This window comes from Nomascus leucogenys, chromosome 11 (assembly GCF_006542625.1).
Source record: "Nomascus leucogenys isolate Asia chromosome 11, Asia_NLE_v1, whole genome shotgun sequence".
In the NCBI taxonomy this organism is placed as follows: Eukaryota; Metazoa; Chordata; class Mammalia; order Primates; family Hylobatidae; genus Nomascus; species Nomascus leucogenys.
The window spans coordinates 79,086,891-79,109,182 of NC_044391.1; the positions used below are offsets into that span (position 1 = coordinate 79,086,891).

General features: G+C 36.5%; 1 protein-coding gene across 5 annotated transcripts in view; it reads right to left on the reverse strand.

The window, feature by feature from the left end:
• Nucleotides 1-22,292, reverse strand: part of VEPH1 (ventricular zone expressed PH domain containing 1) — a 262,961-nt gene that overhangs the window by 222,651 nt on the left and 18,018 nt on the right. For all 5 annotated transcript variants that reach the window (XM_003256345.4, XM_003256344.4, XM_030822750.1 and 2 more), the window contains one exon: nt 3,737-3,952. In XM_003256345.4, coding sequence (XP_003256393.1) covers nt 3,737-3,952 — 216 coding nt within the window. The remainder of the gene's footprint in view (nt 1-3,736; nt 3,953-22,292) is intronic.

Consider the following 22,292-nt stretch of genomic DNA (forward strand, 5'->3'; position numbering starts at 1 on the left):
TTAACCTTCATAACAGTCCTAAGCAGGAGGTATTGTTATTCCCAATTTTAGAGATGGCAGAACAGAGATTTAGAGAGAGAAAATACTTTGCCAATCTCTCATCTTAATAAGACCAAGATCCAAATGACACAGAAGCCTTCAAGCTCTAAAGCTCTTTGCTATTCTACTCTTAGAGTCTCCTCAGGGAGTCAAAATTTCAGACTGGGAGATGACATGGAAGGTGACCTGATTCAATTCTCTATTTTATACATAAGTTGAAAGACTTGTCTAACGACACAGGATGTGTAGAAACATATGGCCCAAGGCCAAAAAACAAATTCACAAGTGCATGTCCCATATATGTACTGATTTTGTATTGAATTTCCTCAATACAAAGTCAGTAGAAGATGAGTTCTGGAATTTTAAAAGTTATTTTAAGGTAAATGTGGCAAGTTCACAAATTTAGGGACCAAGAAAGGAAGTATAATTACCAACTAAAAGAGGAAAAGGAATGGTCACCTGAAGTAGGTTTGAGTGTAGGCCGACAAGAGGAAATCTGGGGGACAAAAAGAAAAGTGTGTGTGTGTGTGTGTGTGTGTGTGTGTGTGTACACACTTAGCTTAAAATGACAGTGAAGTGGCCAGAAAAAAGAAATCAAATGAAATGGCCAAGGGTTCGGGAAGAAGAAATGACTGGGCCTCTGCCTGATCAGACTAGTAAGACCCTGGGTTGCTTATCTAGGGAGATGGGATGGGTGGAGAGGGAATCACTCATTTCTTGTTGTTTGTTTTCCTTCCATTTTGTGTAAAGCTAAAAATGCTGAGTGTCTAACTTTTGAAAGTTGGCCTATTGTTTCATTTTACTGAAAAAAAAAAAAAGAAGAAAATGAGTCATTTGGATTTCTACACGTTCCCCACAGGATCCTAAATTACAAGTAATACCCAAATCATCCTTTCAATGTTTACTGCAAGCCAAAAACTTCCCTTTAAAATCTGATGAGAGCTAAATATAAATGCTATGACCACAGCTTTGCCTTTAGTTCCTGGCGCTGCATTTCTGGGACCTCCAGGGGTGGCCAGGACAAGATGCTGAACTTTGCTGAAAGCAAGTTTGCCTTTAGGCCTTCATGCTTTCCATTTTAGTGGCTTCTGCCTCCTTCTGAGGGCCTACAATGGACACCCCATCCCTACACCGGCCCTACATGCTAGACTTACTCACTTCTCTGCCTGACTTGTCCCTCTTAACCAAGGAGCCTACTAGCCTTCAGTCCTTTTCTCTTTCGCTTCCCAAAATATCAGCCCTTGAACTCAGAACCCTGCTCTCAACAATCTTACAAACTCATTTCCAGTAAGTCTTGATCATCAGTGAGTTGAGCATTTCAATTTCTCAAAAACATTTAACTCCTTACACCATACCCCATCCCTTTTAAGTAGGAGACACAATGCTTTACTCAGAATAAAACATCCCATCTAACATAAATGTTAGAATTACGGGCATTTGGGAAAGGTAGCATGCTTATAATTCTCTGATCTTGGTCTTATTTCACAAATCTGCACTTTTGCACAAGGTGTTTTCCTGTGTAGACTGTCTTCTCACTCTACTTAGCCTATCTAGTGAAATTCCTGCTTACTGCTCATAAACCTTCCAAACACGATCTCCACCCAGAAAACTGTATCTGATTACTCTAAAACTGTGTTAACACAGGAGCCACTGACCATGGGATGCTCTTGAGCATCTGAAGTGTGACTAGTCCATTTAGTGATGCAATAAAATGCACATCAAATATGTAAGAATTGTGTAAAAAAAAAGGTGAATCACAAGGTCAGGAGTTCAAGGCCAGTCTGGCCAGTATGGTGAAACCCCTTCTCTACTAAAAATATACAAAAATTAGCCAGGTGCGGTGGCAGACACCTATAGTCTCAGCTACTCGGGAGGCTGAGGCAGGAGAATCGCTTGAACCCGGGAGGCAGAGGTGGCAGTGAGCTGAGATCGTGCCACTGCACTCCAGCCTGGGCGACAAAGCGAGACTCCATCTCAAAAATAATAATAATAATAATAAAATAAATAAATAAATTTAAAAAATTGCTATATTGATTGCATGTTGAAATGATACTATTTTGGATATAATGGGTTGAGGAAATATATTATCAAAATCAATTTCATCTTTCTTTTTACTTAAGTGGCTACTAGAATTTTTTCCTTTTTAATTTTTTTAATTGAGATAAAATATACATATATAATTTACCATCTTTACAATTTTTAAGTGTATAGTTCAGTGGTAATAAATATATTTGTATTCTTTTTCTCCCTCTTCACCACTGTTCCCCCACTCACCCTGGGACGAGAACATTTAAAATTACATATTTGACTTCCGTTTGTGGCTTGCATTAGATTTCTATTGGATAGTGCTGCCCTAAAGACCAGTGGTTTTGAACCTGCAGGGGGAGAGGGATAGGATGGTTAAATTGTCTGAATGTCTGTTAAGGTGCACATTGGAGTGAAATAATCTATGTTTCTGATATATATCGGTAATATACCAGGATAACCAATGAGGAGCAAATGCATTGGGTCTTTGGTGCTCCATCAAACACTATTCATCTTTTGTTAATTTTGCTGCAATCCTCATTTTCTTCCCACCTACCCTTAACCCTGGGGATGAAGGAGACACAGTGTGGTGGTGCATGAAGAGTCTTTTGTTCAGTTGATCAATTGCTAGACTGAGCAGACAAGGTAAAATATGATCCAGTTAATCATAAACAACAGTGGGAAAAAAAGGAAGAAGAATAAAGGACGCTCATATCAGCTGCAACATGCACTGCTAAGCATTTTAACATAACCAGAATTTCCTGACCTGTGCTCAGTGGAACACAGGTTCTGAGGGATGTTCATAGTGTTGTGTTGGGAGTGGGGAGGAGAAAGAAGGTTTCATGGTGAAATCAGACTGGAAAATGCTGGCCTAAACAAGGTTAACCAGCTTTCTTTATTGCGGTACTTTACAAAACCTTTAGTATGCCATGAAACATAATGATCGCTCAAAAGGGAAAAAAGAATTGTTTCCCAACTTATTTGATCATAAAATTCTTTTTTGAGAAACACCTATCAACATCTCTGGTTGGTAAATTTGTCATAGACAATGTCACTTAATGTGCACTTCACATGGAGGACCCTGTGGCTTAAGAATGTAAGTGACTTGCCCAACATTGCAGTGTTACACAACTCATTAGTGGCTGAGCCAAAACTCCAAATTCACGTTTAGACCAGAGGAAAGAATTAACTGTGGTCAGAACAGGCAAATATCATCATGAAAAATTCTCAATACATATAGAAATATGTCTGAAATGACTTAGTCACTTTTCCTGCTATATCCCGAGCTCACTGCCCCTCAGTTCATTTTCTGCTTCTACTGTGTTCTCCCTGGATGAAAGAGATCTCCTCTTCTGAATTTTTTAGTACTCCTCCTGTGGGTCTTGGCACACGTTGCTTTATTGTTAACTTTTTATATGTATACTCTCCAAACAGATTAGAGGCTTGCAGTGGTATTGCTTGAATTCCCTACAGTGTGTCTTGCATGTAGCAGGAGCTCTATAGAACTTTCTCAGTTTATTAATTACCAGCCCTCCCAGCTATTGATGGCTTGTGGTGTCTTTTTACAGTATCTAAATGCTACAGAAGCATTGGCTCTTGGTTCAGAGACATCATGGGTTCACCTAGGCTGCCAACTCAGTATCAAATAGCCTGATGTTGAACACTGACATACCTGTAAAATGCAACTCATGATATCAGATGCGATTTTTGCATGAGGAGTGTCTTCATCTTTCCCAAAGGGTCTCAGGTTATGTTCCAAGCAGGAGTCCCAGAGCCCCACAAGGGCCTTTGCATGCTTTTCAATGGACTTGGTCTCTCTGATGGCTGTTGTGATTCTTGTGATACAGATTTCAACTACTGCCTGGTCATTGTTATTGGTTTGGTAATCCTGTTTGGAAAGAAAATCTTCATGTTAAATAATACCCTAGAAAGTTATCCTTCAAAGGACAAAATACTAACTCAGTCATTTAGAAAACGGGTGCACCAGGCTGTGTGCTAAGGGGTGAGGGTGTAAAGCCTAATACAATAAAGGCTTTCTTCCTTGGAGATCCTAATCTTGTGGAAGAGGCAGATACACAAACATGTTAAAATGGAGCAGGTTCTACTATCACCCTTAGACAGGGATCCCTGAGAGTACACAAGTGCTTAACTATTCACTTGCAAGTGGGTTTAATCTTTAGACTATTTCAGCTTCTAAGTCCATTACAGGGCAGAGGTTACTTTTTACTCTGACATTTCAGCAACTTTTGTGAAATGTTTCAAATTACCCTTCGATTTCCCCTCATTAGTTTTCTCCTTCTTTCTGGACATAATGGAACACATCATTTCATCTCTCCCTTTTCAACTCAAGTAACTACAAAACCCATTTTACCTTTCCCCAATTAGGTTTTCCTCCATTCCCCTATTTTAATTCTCCCTCAAATACCCGATCATCTTTAGTGAGAAATAATGGGACCTCCAAAACATCTAAATGTGAAAAACAGGCCCATTGCATTAATTTGGAAAATTGGACTGACTGTAAACTTCACATGGTGGACTCACAAAACTGAAAATATAATAGAGCGGAAAGTATTTAGAGCCTGACATCATCATGTGAGATTAGAGATGGGAAGTGATGGGGTTTTTCGGCACTACAGCAAATTCCAGCTGTAACAATTTTCTGTTGTTGTTGCTATAACTAATAGGGCAGTAAACATCTTGTGCATGAAGCTCTCTCTACATTGCAAATTATTTATATACTAGAGCCTCCAGAAGTGAAAATTTCTGAGACAAAGGACGGGAACATTTTTAAGGCTCAAAATAGGTACTGCTGAACTATGTTCCAGAAAGGTTTTATGAATGTGAACTCCCTCCAGCTGCATAATAGCATGATCTCCTTATTGTACACTTACAAGAACAGAGTATTTATAATATTTCTAATTTGATTACTGAGAAACGTATCTTATTGCTGTTTTGCTTAGGAATTTCCTTGCCCAAAAGTGAGGTTGAATGGTTCTGTGTTTATTGGCTGTTTGTATTTTCTCCTTTGGGAACTACCCACGGTACCTTATGTATATTTTTCTTTAGGTGACCTCATCTTTTTTTTTTTTTTTTGGATCCTTCTTTAGTACAATATATTTTTCTATGAAGGATATTAAGTGAATATTTGACATTTGGCTGCAAATATATCTCTATGTTTCATTACTTTTAGTTTTTTTGCTGCTATTCAATGACATCCTAAGATTTTAGGTAATTATATTTGTCAATTTTGGGGGCCTCATTGCTTTTCCTTTTCTAAATCGGAAACTTAAGTTGTTTACATTTTTTTGAAAGGTAATACATAAACATGGTACAAAAATTCAAAAGATGCAAAGAAAGGGTTTACAGTGAAAAGTTAATATCCCTGTCATTTCCTAGTAATTGTTTTAAATATATCAGATTCTATTTCAGGGCTGTCTTTTTTGTCTGCCATTCTCAATTCTTTTACAATACTAATTTTGCAACTTTCCCTATGTAAGCTTCAGAATTTTTTTTAACTTTTATTTTAAGTTCAGGGGTACATGTGCAAATTTGTTATTTAGGTAAACTCATATCATGGGAGTTTATTATACAGATTATTTTGTCACCCAAGTATTATGCCTAGTACCCATTAGTTATTTTTTCTGATTCTCTCCTTCCTCCCACCATCTATCCTCTGATAGGCCCCAGTGTGTGTTGTTCCCCTCTGTGGGTCCATGTGTTCTTATCATTTAGCTTCCACTTAAAGTGACAACACGCAGTATTTGTTTTTCTGTTCCTGCATTAATTTGCTAAGGATAATGGCCTCCAACTCCATGTTCCTATGAATAACATGATCTTGCTCTTTTTTATGGTTGTGTAATATTCCATGCTGTATATATGCCATATTTTCTTTATCCAGTGTACCATTGATGAGCATTTAGGTTGACTCCATGTCTTTGCTATTGAGCTTCACAAATTTTTAACCGTGTTTCCTAGTGTATTTTGTCTTTTTGTTGTTGTTAACAAAATATTTTTTCTCATTAGAACTTTTAATTAGTTTTTGCTGATTAAATGAACCTCTTTTTTTTTTTTTTTTTTTTGATGGAGTCTCACTTTGTCATCCAGGCTGGAGTGCAGTGGTGCAATCTGAGGTCACTGCAACTTCCACCTCTGGGGTTCAAGCAATTCTCCTGCCTCAGCCTCCCGAGTAGCTGGGACTACAGGAGCGTGCCACCACGCCCGGCTAATTTTTTGTATTTTTAGTAGAGACAGGGTTTCACCATGTTAGTCAGGATGGTCTCGATCCCCTGACCTCATGATCTGCCTGTCTTGGCCTCCCAAAGTGCTTGGATTACAAGCATGAGCCACCATGTCCTGCTTTTTGTATTTATTTTGTAACTTGCTATTTAGCTTAACTATACTTAATTATGATAAATTTTCAATTCATCATCTTGGGTTTTCTAAAAAGATTTTTGTGTTTTATGCAGCCTTTCTGAGATCTATATATTTTATACATCCCATGGCTTATTATGTCGGCTAGAATCTTCTATGCTATTTCACACAAAAGTGATTAGAACAAGAATGCTAGCTTAGTTCCTAGTTTTGATTCTTGATTTTTGGCATAAAATTTTATGGTCAAAACCAAAAAAAAAAAAAATACAGTAAATATTTAAAATCATATAGAATACATCACTTTCTATTTTCAAAGTTTATATATTTGATTTAATTTCCCTAGTAAGCATTATGCTGGCTTTTTGGGTGAGAGATTTTATAATATTATAATTTACAATATTAAAGAGGTATCAATCTATTGCTATTTTATTGAGTTTATTTTTAAATAAAGAATAAATTGTGAATTTCATTAAATGCCTTTTTAGCATCTATAGATATATCAAATATTTTTGTCCTTAGATCTATCAATATGATAAATTACAGAAACAAATTTCCCAATATTAGTTAACTTTGCATTCCTGGAACATGTTGTACTGGATCTTGGGAAATAACTTTTTAATGTGCTGCTAAATTCTGTTTTTAATATTTTATTTAAATTTTTTTGTGTCAATATTTGGTCTTATGTTTGTCAGGTTTCATATCAATTTTATGCTAAGTCCATAAAAGGATTTTGGAAGATTTAAGCTCTCTATAATCTTACTTATTATTTGATCTTACAGTGGCTCAACAGAAGTGAATTAACATTTCCTGCAACTAATGTGTCTATCTGTTTTTACTGGTATCTCCTGGAATTTTCCTTTTATGAATGTTATTGCTACATAATTTAACATAAAGATATTCTTAATCTTTATAACTCTTGTGAACTGAATCCATTAAAAAAACAAAGTGCCTTTATTTTACTGAATGCTTCTGGCATGAACTTTTTCTTATCTGACTAAAGAACATGATCCCTGTTCCTTTTGGTTTACATTTTCCTCATATCATTTGCCTATTTTATTCCTATTTTTAAAATTGCTTTTACAGCATATATTGTATCAAATGAGTGGTTGTTAACTCTCTTTATATAACTTTCTAGGAAACAATTTAGTAGCATTATTCAATGATTCTTAATAGTAAAAAATATGCCTAGTATATAGGCATATACTAGGTCCTTGATCATCGTCTGGGTCCAAACCATTCTATCATAATCAACAATTTAAGCATGGTAGAGCTACATGTAGACTTCACAGGTCTTCATTTGAGAACAGAGGGCCCTGCCTTAGCAAATGACTGGGCAAACTCTTTCTCACAATTTTAAGCAAAAAGGATTAGTTTTGACTCAGCACTGATTTTCTGTGTCAAAGGATCATTTCCTGTGCTTTATCTGTTAATGTGGCATGGTACGTTAAAAAAAAAAGAAATAACCTATATATTAGGTTTGAATATGTGATATGGTTTTGTGGTAAACATCAAAATGATTTGCTTTAATTTGAATTATTCACATGTGTTTTATAGTCAAGTAAATCATTGTTTAATTTTGCATCTTTTAATTTTAGATTTTCTAATTTTTAATTTTTGTTTTTTTTTCAGACAGGTTCTCTCTGCCACCCAGGTTGGAGTGCAGTGGTGCCATGGCTCACTGCAGCCTCAACCTCCTGGGCTCAAGGGTTCCTCCTATCCCAGCCTCCTGAGTAGCTGGGATTACAGGTGCATGCCACCATTCCCACCTACTTTTTTAATCTTTTTTTTTTTTTTTTTTTTTTTGTAGAGATGGAGTCTCGCTATTTTTCCCTGGCTATTCTTGAACTCCTAGACTCAAGTGATCCTCCCCATCTTGGCTTCCCAAAGTGCTGGGATTATAAGTGTGAGCCACCATGTCCAGCCTATTTTTACATTTTCTAAATCATTTCCTAAGTCATTAAATATATGTCTCTTCTTTGCTAGATTTTGTCTGGTGATCTAATCTAAAAGTCTTTTTTTTAAAAATAGGTGAGTTTTACTCTTTTATATAAAGTGATATGATGGATACATTTGGCCTTCAATATGTCATATTAGCTCATATTATGCTTGATTTTTTTCTTAACTTTTGAAGTTCAAGTATTTTACTAGGAAGTGGTACATTTTGGATCAGACATGAACAAGGCCAGAGTGCACAAATAAGCTGTGTGAGCAGGTGAGCCGGAACCCTGTGTCATCAACCACTATAGAAATAACATCTTATACTCAGGTGACACTTATGGCCACATGAGGGGTTCCCTCATGGCCAGCTGACAGAGGAGGAAAATGTCTCAACTTGGTTTACTGATGGATTGGCTGGGTATGTGGGTGCAATTCAAAATTTGACTTCTCTTATGTATAGACCTACTCAGGGGTGACCCTGAAAGACAAAAGTGAGGGAACATTCTCCCAGTGGTCAGAGCTTCAGCCATGCACCTGATCATTAATTTTGTGTGGCAAGAAAAATGGCTTGGCTGAATGGCCAAAGGCCTGAAAAAAGAAAGATTGAGAAACTGGAAATAAGGAGCTCTGGGTAAGAAGCATGGATCCACACATGGGATTGGACATAAAGTATAAACATCTTTTATGCTCATGGGAATATTCACCACACAAGAGGCACTAAAACACAAAGCAGAGGGAATGACTCAGCCAAATGACATCAACCAAGCCTCTGTCATCAGTCACTCCAGTGTGATCCAGTCAGCACATAAATGGAGTAGCCATGGTGAGGGATAGAGGCTAGGCATCACCCAGCACTGCCTTGATGTAAACCTACCAGCAACAGAGGCCCCTGCTGAGTCCTCAGAATGGCACCATCCCTCAAGGAAACAAATCAGTCACTTGGTGGCAAGTTATTTACATTAGACCTTTTCCACCCTGGAAGGGACATCAATCATATTGAGTGGAACTTACATGTAATCCAGGGTTGGGTTTGTTTTTTTCCTGCCCAGAGGGCTTAAGCCTGATTCACTATTTGAGGGATCACAGAGCATTTGGTCTGCTGACATAGGATTCTACATAACACTGCATTAAACCAAAGAACCATTTTATAGCAAAGGATGTACAGCAGTAGGCACAAGATCATGGGACTCACTGGTTCTATCACATACCATAACCTCTTCTGCCCCCACCCCAATACTGCTAGACTGATGAATCAATGGAGCAGGCTTGCAAACAAGCAACTCAACCATATATCCTGTTAAGGATGAAACACCATCCTCCAAGGGGCAGTACACATACTAAAACAGTGACCACTGCATGGTACTGTATTCCCTGCAGGTAGAATAAATGAGCCCAACAGCCCAGTCATCTCAGGTTCTTTGTGTCAAGGGACCAGCAGATTAAGAAAGGAGTTGCCAACCTGGCAGGAGTAATTGGCCATGATCATTAGGAGACAGTAGGCTGCTGTTACACAATGGGGATATCTCTTGGTACTCCCTTGCCCAGTTTTGATGGTAAATGGACAATGGAGCAGTCACAGCTTGAGAAAGGAATGGAGTCCAGGGACTCAGACCCCTCAAGAAAGAGCATCTGAGTAACTCAACTAGGAAGCAACTTAGATCAGTAGAGGTGCTAGCTGAAGATGAAGGAAATCCTGAATAGGTTGTAAAGGAGGGATACTGCATTTGTCTTCTTGTTATAGTTGCAAATAATTTTCACATACTTACTGGCTCAAGAATTTGTGTTGAGAAATTGAAGTTCTGGAGGTCAGAAGTCAAAAATCAGTCTCACTGGACTAAAGTCAAGGTGTCAGCAGGGCTGGTGCCCTCTGGAGGCTCTGAGGGCATTTTTTTTTTTTTTTTAATTTGTTCTAGCTTCTAGAGGCCACCTGCATTCCTTGGCTCATGGTCCCTTCCTCCATCTTCAAAGCACATCACTACAACCTCTGCTTTTATCATTCCCTCTCTTTCTTCCACCTTTGACCTTGTTTCCCCACTTATAAGGACCCTTGATTATATTGGGCCCACCCACATAATCCAGGATGATCTCCCAATCTCAAGATTATTAATTATATTATATCTGGAAAGTTCCTTGCTCATGTAAGATTACATTCACAGGTTCTGGGGTTTAGGATGCGGACATTTTTTGTGGGCCATTATTCCACCTACCACAGAGATGATGCCTACCAATTGCAGCCTTGATAAGAACTAGAGTGGTGAACACATGACTTGGGTACAAAGTACAAACATCTTTTTTATCCCATGTTAATGCCCATGAGAGCATTCATCACAAAAGAGGCAAAAAAACACAAAGTAGAGAGAATGACTCAGCTAAATGACATCAAGCCTCTGTCATCAGTCACTCTAGTGTGATCCACTAGGCACATAAATGGAATAGCTATGGCGACGGATAGAAGCTATGTATCATTCAATGCTGCCCTAATGTGAAATCTGCCAGCAACAGAAGCTAATGCTGGGCCCGAAGAATGGCACCATCCCTCAAGGAAACCAGTTAATCACAGACATGTTAGATCTTCTTACTAATTTTCTTATTATAAATTTCCTCAGAACAAGAGATCAATCAGCTTATCAGAGAAGCTGTTTCCATACAGGATAAATTTATCATACAAAGCATACCATTTAGAACAGTGCTGGGGTAGACTATAGTGGACATGATGATACATTGCCCAAATCCCCTCTCCAGGACCTAGGTACTCATTCTCTCAGCTGTTGGTTTGTAGCCAAGTCTGCCTATAGAAATTTTCTGTGGTCAAAGGGAATGGCCTCATTCAACATTTTGCTCCTCCCATTGGACAACCTGCATCCAATGACTAGTCATCATGGAGATACGAAGGCCTGGTCCCTTGTCGTAGGATGACTCTGAAGGGTCATCCCAGTTTCAGAGGTCCCTGTGAGAGATTAGTGAGGCTTTTTTTTCACAGCTGCATTACAGTGCAAATTTTTCCTCTGCCCAATCCTGTTTCATCCACTCTCTAACAGGTACTGTTTCTCAGAGCACTCCCCTATAAATGTTCTGCATGGTAATCACCATTTCAAAGTCTGTTTTCCTGGGAACAGAGTTTATATAGATGACACTGAGAAGCAGAGCAAACAATGTCCAAATAATAGTGTATTAATAAATGACAATGAGATGTTTTTCTGAATGAAACAAGCCTCAATAAAAGTGGAAGGTGCAACTCACTGAAAAATACATGACAGGCATCTGTGTCTTGGTCATGAACACTAAAACTCAGTTTCCATTGCTAAGAAAGTAATGAATTATCAGAGAATTTTGAAAGGGGCCTTTCAAATGAGGCCATTGTGTATAGGATCGTGTCAGTGACATTGTTGAACCTAAGGCAAATATTCTATGATTTCTAACTAGAAAAGTTAAGCAGCTGTCCATAAAGATAAATTACTTCACATTGCTCATAATTGCAGCGAATATAGTAATATATCAGGTATAGATACATCAGTTATGAACTTTGATATTACTGTGAGCCTCTTAAAGCTATGAATTTCTTACTACACAGCACTTTACTACAAAGAGATTTTTCAACTTCAAAAATTTTATATCTTCAAATTCTGTATATGGCATGAAGGAAAAAGTTCTCCAAAATGAGATTTCCTCCAAAAAGGGGGAAAACCTGAATAAACAGTTAACTGCTTCCTTTAACAAATATTCGAAAAGACAAAAAAAAATTTTAACCTGTTTTAGTGGTATAATTGAATCATTTAAAGCTTTTTGGCAAGGGATCAGCTTTGCAATTAGGGGTTTTCTGACTTGCATTCCAGAAAATATCCTGTTCTTTTGGAATACATATGTGTATGTGTTTATGTTTGGGCTCGACATTGGGTCAGTACCTGTGCATATTAAAATGAGCAACTTCTAAGGACCAAATCTATTTAATGTCAAACCCATCAAGCCAGATTTAGAGAGTCATTCTCACAGTGACCTAGTCATTGTCAATTTTAAAGTAATTTATCCTAAAGTGGTGGGGTGTCAAACTGGAGAAGTAGGACAATGAAAAAGCCACAAATTGTGCTGCTCCAGGCTTGTTTATCAGGATGGTTCACTCTCACTCAACACACCTCCACTTCAGCATTCATTAACCTTTTAAGTCACTCTTACCTATGCTGAAAGCAGTCTTCAGGGAATGGCCCACTGGCAAAAGGGAGGGAATACCTGAAGTAAAGCAGTTGGTGGTGGGAAGAATGAATTTGGCATGGGAGTGGAAACTTGAAAGATAAGAATGGAGATGTCCTAAGGCAGAGGATGTAATCATTTCTCCCTCCCTTCCTTTAAAGGCAGCATAGCTTAGTGGTTAAGAACATGGACTGCATCAGAATGCCCATGCTAAGGGCTCAGCTCTGCTTTTACCAGCTCCGCAATCTCAGGCAATCGCTTATCTCTCTGTGCCTCTGTTTCCTAATTTTTAAAGTTAGAATATTGTTAATATCTGGGCCTAGGATTGTTATAAGTATTCAATGAGTTAATACATGGAAAGGATTTACAACAGTGTCTGGTGCACAGTAAAAGTGCAGATAAATGTTGGCTATTATTTTTATTTCCCTTAAGGATACCATAACCCTAAAAACCAGCTTTGGGTTTATAACCTACAGTGAGTTACAAATTCTTTTTTTCTTTCTTTCTTTCTTTCTTTCTTTCTTTCTTTCTTTCTTTCTTTCTTTCTTTCTTTTTCTTTCTTTCTTTTTCTTCCTTTCTCTCTCTTTCCTTCCTTCCTTCCCTCCCTCTCTCTCTCTCTCTCTCTCTTTCTTTCTTTCTTATAGATATCTTTATTGCATTTCCAGTGTTCTTCATTTTTTTGGATAGATAAAAGTATCTGAATATGTCATATTCCTTATCTCTGAAGAATTTCTTTTATTTCTTGTTGAGTAGGTCTTTGCCAATGAATTCCTTGTTCTTATTTGTCTGGGAAAGTATTTATCTCTCACTTTCTTTTTAAAAATTTTTTATAATTTCAACTTTTATTTTAGATTCAGAGGGTACATGAGCACGTTTGTTAAAAGGGTATATTTTATGACACTGAGATTTGGGGGCATAAATTATCCTGTCACCCAGGTAGTGAGCACAGTACACAATAGGAAGTTTTTCATTCCTTACCTCCTTCCCTCCCTCTTTTTCGAGTCCGCAGTGTCTATTGTTCCCATCTTTATGTCTATGTGTACCAAATGCTTAGCCCCCACTTATAAGTGAAAAAAGGTATGGTATTCAGTTTCTGTTTCTGCTTTAGTTTACTTAGGATAAATGGCCTCTAGCTGCATCCATGTTGCTGCAAAGGACATGACTTTGTTTGTTTTTATGGCTGTGTAGTATTCCATAGTGCATATGTATCATATTTTCTTTATCCAATCCACTGTTAATGACCACCTAGGTTGATTCCATGTCTTTGCTATTGTGAATAGTGCTGCAATGAACATAAAACTGCATATGTCTTTTTGGCAGAATAATTTATTTTCCTTTGAGTATATACCCAGTAATGGAATTGCTGGGTCAAGTGTTAGTTTTGAGTTGAGAAATATTCACACTGGTTTCCACAGTGGCTGAACTAATTTACATTCCCACCAACTGGGTATAAGCTTTCCCTTTTCTCTGCATCTACAGCCTCACCAACATATGTTGTTTTTTGGCTTTTTAACAAAAGCCATTCTAGCTGGTAAGGGATAGTATCTCATTGTGATTGTGATTTGCATTTCTCTGATGATTCCTAAAGTTGAGCATGTTTTCATGTTTGTCAGCTGCTTATATGTCTTCTTTTGAGAAGGGTCTGTTCACATCCTTTGCCTACTTTTTAATGGGATTAATTGTTTTTTGCATGTCAAATTGTTTAAGTTCTTTATTGACTCTAGATATCAGAACTTTGTCAGATGCATAGTTCACGAATATTTTCTCCCATTCTCTAGGTTATCTGTTTACTTTGTTGATAGTTTCTTTTGCTGTGCAGAAAGAAGCTCATGGATTGGAAGAATCAGAATTGTTAAAATGGCCATACTACCTAAAGCAATCTATAGATTCAACACAATTCCTATCAAATTACCAACATCATTTTTCACAGAATTAGAGAAAACTATTCTAAAATTCATATGGAACATACACACAAAAAAAGACAAAGCAATCCTAAGCAAAAAAAACAAAGTTGGAGACATCACATTACCTGACTTTAAACTATGTTATAAGGCTATAGTAACTAAAACAGCATGGTACAGCTACAGAAACAGAAGCTCTTTAGCTTAATTAGGTCCCACTTGTCAATTTTTGTTTTTGTTGCAATTGTGGTTGAGGACTTAGTCATAAATTCTTTCCCGGCCGGGCGCGGTGGCTCACGCTTGTAATCCCAGCACTTTGGGAGGCCGAGGCGGGCGGATCACGAGGTCAGGAGATCGAGACCACGGTGAAACCCCATCTCTACTAAAAATACAAAAAATTAGCCGGGCATGGTGGCGGGCGCCTGTAGTCCCAGCTACTCAGAGAGGCTGAGGCAGGAGAATGGCGTGAACCCGGGAGGCGGAGCTTGCAGTGAGCCGAGATCGCGCCACTGCACTCCAGCCTGGGCGACAGAGCGAGACTCCGTCTCAAAAAAAAAAAAAAATAAATAAATAAATAAATAAATTCTTTCCCAAGGCCAATGTCCAAAATGGTATTTCCTAGATTGTCTTTGAGGATTCTTATAGTTTGAGGTCTTACATTTAAATCTTTTAATCCACCTTGAGTTAATCTTTGTATATGGTGATAGGTAGGAATTCAGTTTCATTCTTCTGCATATGGCTAGTCATTTATTGAATAGGGTATCCTTTCCTCATTGCTTAGTTTTGTTGACTTTGTCAAAGATCAGATAGTTGTAGGTGTGTGGCTTTATTTCTGGGTTCTCTATTCTGTTCCATTGGTCTATGTGTCTGTTTTTATACCAGTATCATGCTGTCTTAGTTACTGTAGCCTTACAGTATAGTTTAAGGTCTGGTAATGTGATGCCTCCAGCTTTGTACTTTTTGCTTAGGATTGCTTCAGGTATTTGGACTCTTTTATGGTTATATATGAATTTTAGTATAGTTTTTCCAAATACTGTGAAAAATGATGTTGGTAGGTTTTTTGTTTGTTTGTTTGTTTTAAGACAGAGTCTCGCTCTGTCACCCAGGCTGGAGTGCAGTGATGTGATCCCAACTCACTGTAACCTCTGCCTCCCAGGTTCAAGTGATTCTTGTGCCTCAGTCTCCCGAAGTACCTGGAACCACAGGCGTACACCACCAGGCCCAGTTAATTTTTTTGTATTTTTAGTAGAGACAGAGTTTCACCATGTTGGCCAGGCTGGTCTCAAACTGGCTTCAAGTGATCCACCTGCCTTGGCCCCCTAAAGTGCTGGAATTACAGGTGTGAGCCATCTGCGCCCAGCTGATGTTGATAGTTTGATAGGAATTGTGTTGAATCTATAGATTGCTTTGGGCAGTATGGCTATTTTCATGATACTGATTCTTCCAATCCATGAGCGTGGAGCATTTTTCCATTTGTTTGTGTCATCTGTGATTTCTTTCAGTAGTGTTTTGTAGTTGTAGTTGTCCTTGTAGAGATTTTTCAGCTCCTTTGTTAGATGCATTCCTAGGTATTTTAGTTTTTTGCAGCATTGTAAATGGGATTGTGTTCTTGTTTTGGCTCTCATCTTGAATGTTACTAGTGTGTAGAAATGATACTGCTTGTTGTACATTGAGTTTTGTATCCTAAAATTTTACTGAAGTCGTTTATCAGTTCTAGGACCCTTTTGGTGGTATCTGCAGTGTTTTCTAGGTATAAATTATGTTGTCAGGGAGGAGAGATATTTGGACTTCTTCACAAATATTTTCATGTATGGTTGATATTTTTATACATTTATTCCACAACTACTTAATAATGTATGGCACAAGGACCACATAGTTATTACCCTCTTATAGTCATATTCTACATTGGCATCCATCCTAATAATCCTTTGTATTTTCATCCCTCTTTCCACTTTTAAAAACATACACACACATACACACACACACACACACACACACGCACACACAATGTGTATATAATGATACATTATGCCATTTATTCTATCACTTCAAGAATCTCCAAAGCCAAGATGTCACCACCACTAACAACAAGTGAGCTCAGAACTGACAATATTGCTGGGATTCCTAGCAGAAGCAAATATAAACCACTTTGAAGGTACCACACTCAACACAGACCACTCAGTACTTACACAAATAAAATCTTACTTATGCTGAACTTAAAAATTTAATATTACAAAACACCTAAGAAAATAAGCCAATATGAGCACATATAAGCAGATTAAACACAGAGCAGATTAGATATTTAAAAATTTCAGGTAATTAAATTATTGACCTCAAATTATACAATTATATATTCAAAATCAGTCAATGTATAAAGAATAATTATTTTTATTTTAAAAGACCAAGTCACTTTTTTAAAAACCAGAAATTTTGCTTTTAAAAAAGAAATCTCTAGAAATTAAAACCTCAGTAGATGGATGAAACAGTGGATGGATAGAGCTGTAAAAAAAGACTTAATGGATTGGAAGATAGAGCTGAGAAAATAATATATCACATAGAGATGGAAAATATAATAGATCAAGAAATATGGAAGATAAAATAGGACAGAATATGATGGATATGAGGGCGATGATTTTGTCTGTTCTTTTTTTGTACTATTATGTTCTCAATGCCTAGAATATTGCTAGAAGAGAGTATGTACTCAATACATATTTGTTGGATGCACAACTGAGTGAATAAATATTATTTCCAAAAGGAAAGATTAGATGTAAAAGTTAATATTTGAGAAAAAGTTTAAGAACTTTACAAAATTGAAAAAAGACAAAAACCCCTCAAACTCACAAAACACTATAAGGATTGAGAAGGAATATACAAATAAAACCACATCTAGACATGTAATAGTGAAACCATAGAACACCAAAGGCACAGGGAAAATATTAACTAGAGAGAAAAGTAGATTCAGTGTAAAGAAATGGCAATTAAAATGACAGCACATTTCACAACAGCAATAATAGAAACTACTGAGAAATGAAATGGCTGCCAATCTAGAAGTGCATATTCAGGAAATTATTCAAAATTAAGGGCAAAAATAAGGACTTTTTAAGAAAAACAAACATTTAGAGAGTTTATCATTAACAGACCTTCACTGAAGGAACTTTCTTTTCCCCAAAGATGGGGTCTTGCTATGTTGCCCAGGCTGGAGTACAGTGGCTACTCAGAGATGCAATTATAGCATGCTGCAGCCTCAAAGTCCTGTCTCAAATGATCCTCTTGCCTCAGCATGCTGAGTAATTGGGACTACAGGGACATGCCACCGCACTTGCTGAAAATACTTTTAAAATGTATACTTCAGAAAACAAGAACTTGGATTCAGGAAAACAAACAAAAAAGAAAGTCAATAAAAAAAGAAAGGTGAAAAAAGAAACAGGGAAATATTAGGTACTTTAAGCAAGAATTGACTATATATTTTTTTAAAGCCTCTCATTTAAAAAAGAATAGTTTCAAGGGTATTACACAGGTAAATAAAAGTGCTGGTTAATAACATGTAAGATGGGCATTAAAGTATTCCAAGGTACTTCTAGGAATAGGAGGAGAACAGAGTTCCTGAATAACTTTAGACATAGTTACTGTAATTAATCAAATGTAAGATGGCATCAGTGAGAAGATTTATGATTATTTTGTGTGTCATGAAGAAAGAGAAGAGACTGCCAGTTAAATTGTGAGGGGTGTCATGCCTCCAAGAGAGTCCTATACAGGATATTAATTGAGCATACTAGACTCTCATTTCCTTGAAATCGCTTTAATCTATTCTAAGAGAATTGTCCATTTCTCCTGCCCCCAGTTGCATTACTTATTATAGTGTAACAGGTGATCTTTTACCAATATCTCAGTAACAAAAACTATATTCTTTTTTAGGTTCCATATAGTTCCCAGTTATTATTTTGCAAGAAAATGTGGAATTGCTGTCATTCCCCCAATGATTGGTTAACTAATATAAAACTTATATACCATGATGCTATCTCTGCGTGCCTTTCTGCACACACAATAAGTTTCTGTTTCAGTGCCACATTATAGTCTAGTAGTTTTGAAAACATTTTAAATGGATATTTAACTCAACATTGGTAGGAACAACAAGGTATCTAATTCAGTTAGAATGGTAACAATATGAAGAACCATATGAAAGTTCCTGCACATGAAGGCCATGACAACTACGTATGACCACTGCCTGGCCAACAGCAATTGGAAGATTGTCATCAATTATAAAACATATATTTATTTCAGAGATTTTAATATGGGAAAATGTCTATCTTAGAATTGATGAAATATCATCAGTATGTTTGCTAAAATGTTAAAGGCAACTATATTAAAATAATAGAAATAGAATACATAATCTTCAACCCACTAGCCCCGAGAGTGGCAGGAAATAAAATGATAAAAACTCAATTAATTAAATTTTTCAGAAAAAAGATAAAAATAAACATGGAAAAGTCAGAAAATACAACACAAATAAAATGAAGAAATACATCCAAATAGATCATTTATCATAGTAAGTGTGAGTTGACTAAATTTACCAATTAAAAGACAGACATTTTCTATTTTGATTATTTAAAAAATCGACTTATATAACATTTACAAATTACATTAAAGTCATAATGACATAGAAAGGTAAAAGTAAAAAGATAGACAAAGAAAAAATAGATAATTTCTACTCCAAAGAAAACAGGCAAAACTTATTAGGAATAAAAACGCTCAGTATATACTAATGAAAAGAAAAGTTCTCCAAGAAAGAAATAACAATCTTTAACTTGTGCATACATAATAAAGAAGCCCCTAAATGAATAAAGGCAAGCTTGACAAAAGTACAAGGAGAAATTGGCAAACCCAAAATTATAATGGAAAATGTAAAACATATCTGTTAGTAACTGACGGTCCAAACAAATGCAAACTTATTGAGGATATACAAAATTTGAACAATATCATTAACAAGAGTTCTTTAATCAACATATTTAATATCCAATAATATATATATTAAGACATCCAATAATTAGAGAATACACATTCCTTTCAAGCACATATTAAACATTTAAAGAGGCAGCATAGGCCGGGCGCGGTGGCTTATGCCTGTAATCCCAGCACTTTAAGAGACTGAGGCGGGTGGATCTCGAGGTCAGGAGTTCAAGACAAGCCTGACCAACATGGTGAAACCCCGTCTCTACTGAAAATACAAAAATTAGCCAGGTGTGGTGGTGGGCACCTGTAATCCCAGCTAACCAGGAGGCTGAGGCAGGAGAATTGCTTGAACCCAGGAGGCGGAGGTTGCAGTTAGCCAAGATCGTACCACTGCACTCGACAGAGTAAGACTCTGACTCAAAAAAAAAAAAAAAGAGGCAGCATAGTTTGGTGGCTAAGAATAGTTTCTGAACTCACATTCTGGGCTTGATTTTTGGTTCTACTAGTTACTAGCTATACAACCTTGGTCAAGTTACATTATTAGCCTTTCTATGCCTGTTTCCTCATCTGTAAAATGGGAATATTAGTATACTTATCTCAAAAATTTACTTAAAGAAATAAGTATATTAATGTGAAAAGCTCTTAGAACAGTTTCTGGCATACAGTAAGTTCTACATAAGTATTAGCTATTATAATTTACACAGATTAGACATAAACTCTGTAACACAGCAAGTCTCAACTACTTTGAAATAACTGATATCATGCAGTTCACATTCTGTGACTACATGCAGTTAAGATTTAACTTAACAACAGAAAGATTATAAAAATTCTTGAGGAAATTAAAACTAACTTCTAAATTACTTGTGAGTCAGAGGAAGTCACAATAAAACTAAGAAAATATTTAGAATTTACAATAGAAACATATCTCAAAACTTGTAGAATGACACTAAATGTTACTTAGCAAGAAATTTATGGTCTTACATGCTTATATTGGAAAATAAGAAAGTTAAAATAATCAATAATCTAATTATACAATTGAGGAGACTAAAAAAAAGAACAGCAGAATAAAGCCAGAGAAAGTACAAAAAGTAAAGTAGTAAAGACTTAAAAAGAAATTAATGAGATTTTGAAATGATCCTATACAGATGATCAATAAATCCAAAACTTTAAAAAGTAGAAGACAAAGCTTTGAAAATATTGGTAAGATATGAATGAATACAGAAGCTGCCAAAAAATAATAATTCAAACAATTTGATGCTAATAAACTCGAAAACTCAGATAAAATATAAAATTGCTTAGAAAATATACTTTACCAAAAGTGACTGAAGCAAAATTCCTAATTTTCCTCAAAAAGATTGAATCAGTAGTTTAAAAATCTATTAAAATACACAAATTTATAGTGCCAGAGAGTTTTATAGTGTTCTATGAAATCTTTGAGGATTAGGTCACAATATTACAAAACTCTTGCAGATAACAGAAAATGTGGAAACATTTCTCAACTCATTTTATGAAACTACTGTGTATAACTTGATATCAAAGCCAGGTAAAGACAGTGGAAAAAGAACAATTAAAGACCAATCTCATGTGTAAGCATAGTTCTAAAACTACTTTAAAAATAGCAAACCAAATTTTAAATGCATTAAAATAAACAACAAATTTTATTTTGCTCCAGGAATACAATAATGGTTCTATATTTGAAAAATCTATTACTGTAATTCACTACATTAACAGATTAAAGGGAAAATAGGATTATCTCAAGAGGATAGAAAAATCAGTTGATAAAATTAAACAATTCTTAGAAAAACAGGAATAAATGGGAACCTCCTTAATCTGATAAAGAGCATTAACCAAAAGCTTGGAGCAAACATTATGCTTACACTGAAATTCAGAAAACTCTCTTTAAATAAAAAGAGAGAAGAATAACTCATTCTAGTCACTCTAGTTCTGGAGAGCTAGTCCGGATGTGAGACAAAGAAATCAAATAACAGAATAAGGATTGGAAAGGAAGAAACAAAGCTATAATTATTTTAAAGTGATGACTTATACATAAAAAAGAACCAAGGAATGTGCTTCTTCCATTTAAAACATATTTTTTCTTGATTCTCTCCTCTCTCCCCATCCGATTCTTTCCAAATACCAGCCCATTTCTCTGATCTTTATGGGAAAATGCCCAGGGTTGTCACTGCTCATTTTCTTCAATTATCTTCCCACCATCTCAAACTAACTCCAATCTGGCTTTCAGTCTGACCCATCCAGTGACAACTGCTCTTGTCGAGTCATAATGACCTTCATGTGTCTGAACCTCAGTCAATTCTCAGTCTTGACCAATCAGTGACAAATCTCATTTGACCAATCAGTGGCATTTGACATCACTCTTTCCTTGGAACAGTTTATTCACCTGGCATTCAGGACACCATGATTTTCTGACTTTCTTTCTTTTTTTTTTTTTTTTACTGGATATTTCTTCTCAGTTTATTTTCCTAGTCCTTCATCATCTCCTTAACTTCTGAGTACTGGACTCAGTCTTTGGACTTTTACTTTCTGTCTGCACTCACTCCCTGGGTGATCTCGCTCAGTCTCAAGGCTGACAAGTTCCAAAATTATAATGGCCAGCCCAGACTTCTCTCCTGCTCCAGACTCATACATACAATACTTGCACATCTCCACTCAGAATTCTGACAGCTCAGACTTTACACATGTAAAGTGGAACTCGTGATTCTTCCTACACTCCCTTGCCCTCACCCTCCCTTTCCAAATTCCTTCCTTCTTTGGTCGTCTTCATCTTACCTATTGACAATTTTATCATCCTAGTTTTTCAGGCCAAAAATCTTAAGTTTGTTCTCTCTCTCTCTCTCTCTCTTTCTCTTTACCCCTTCTCCCCAC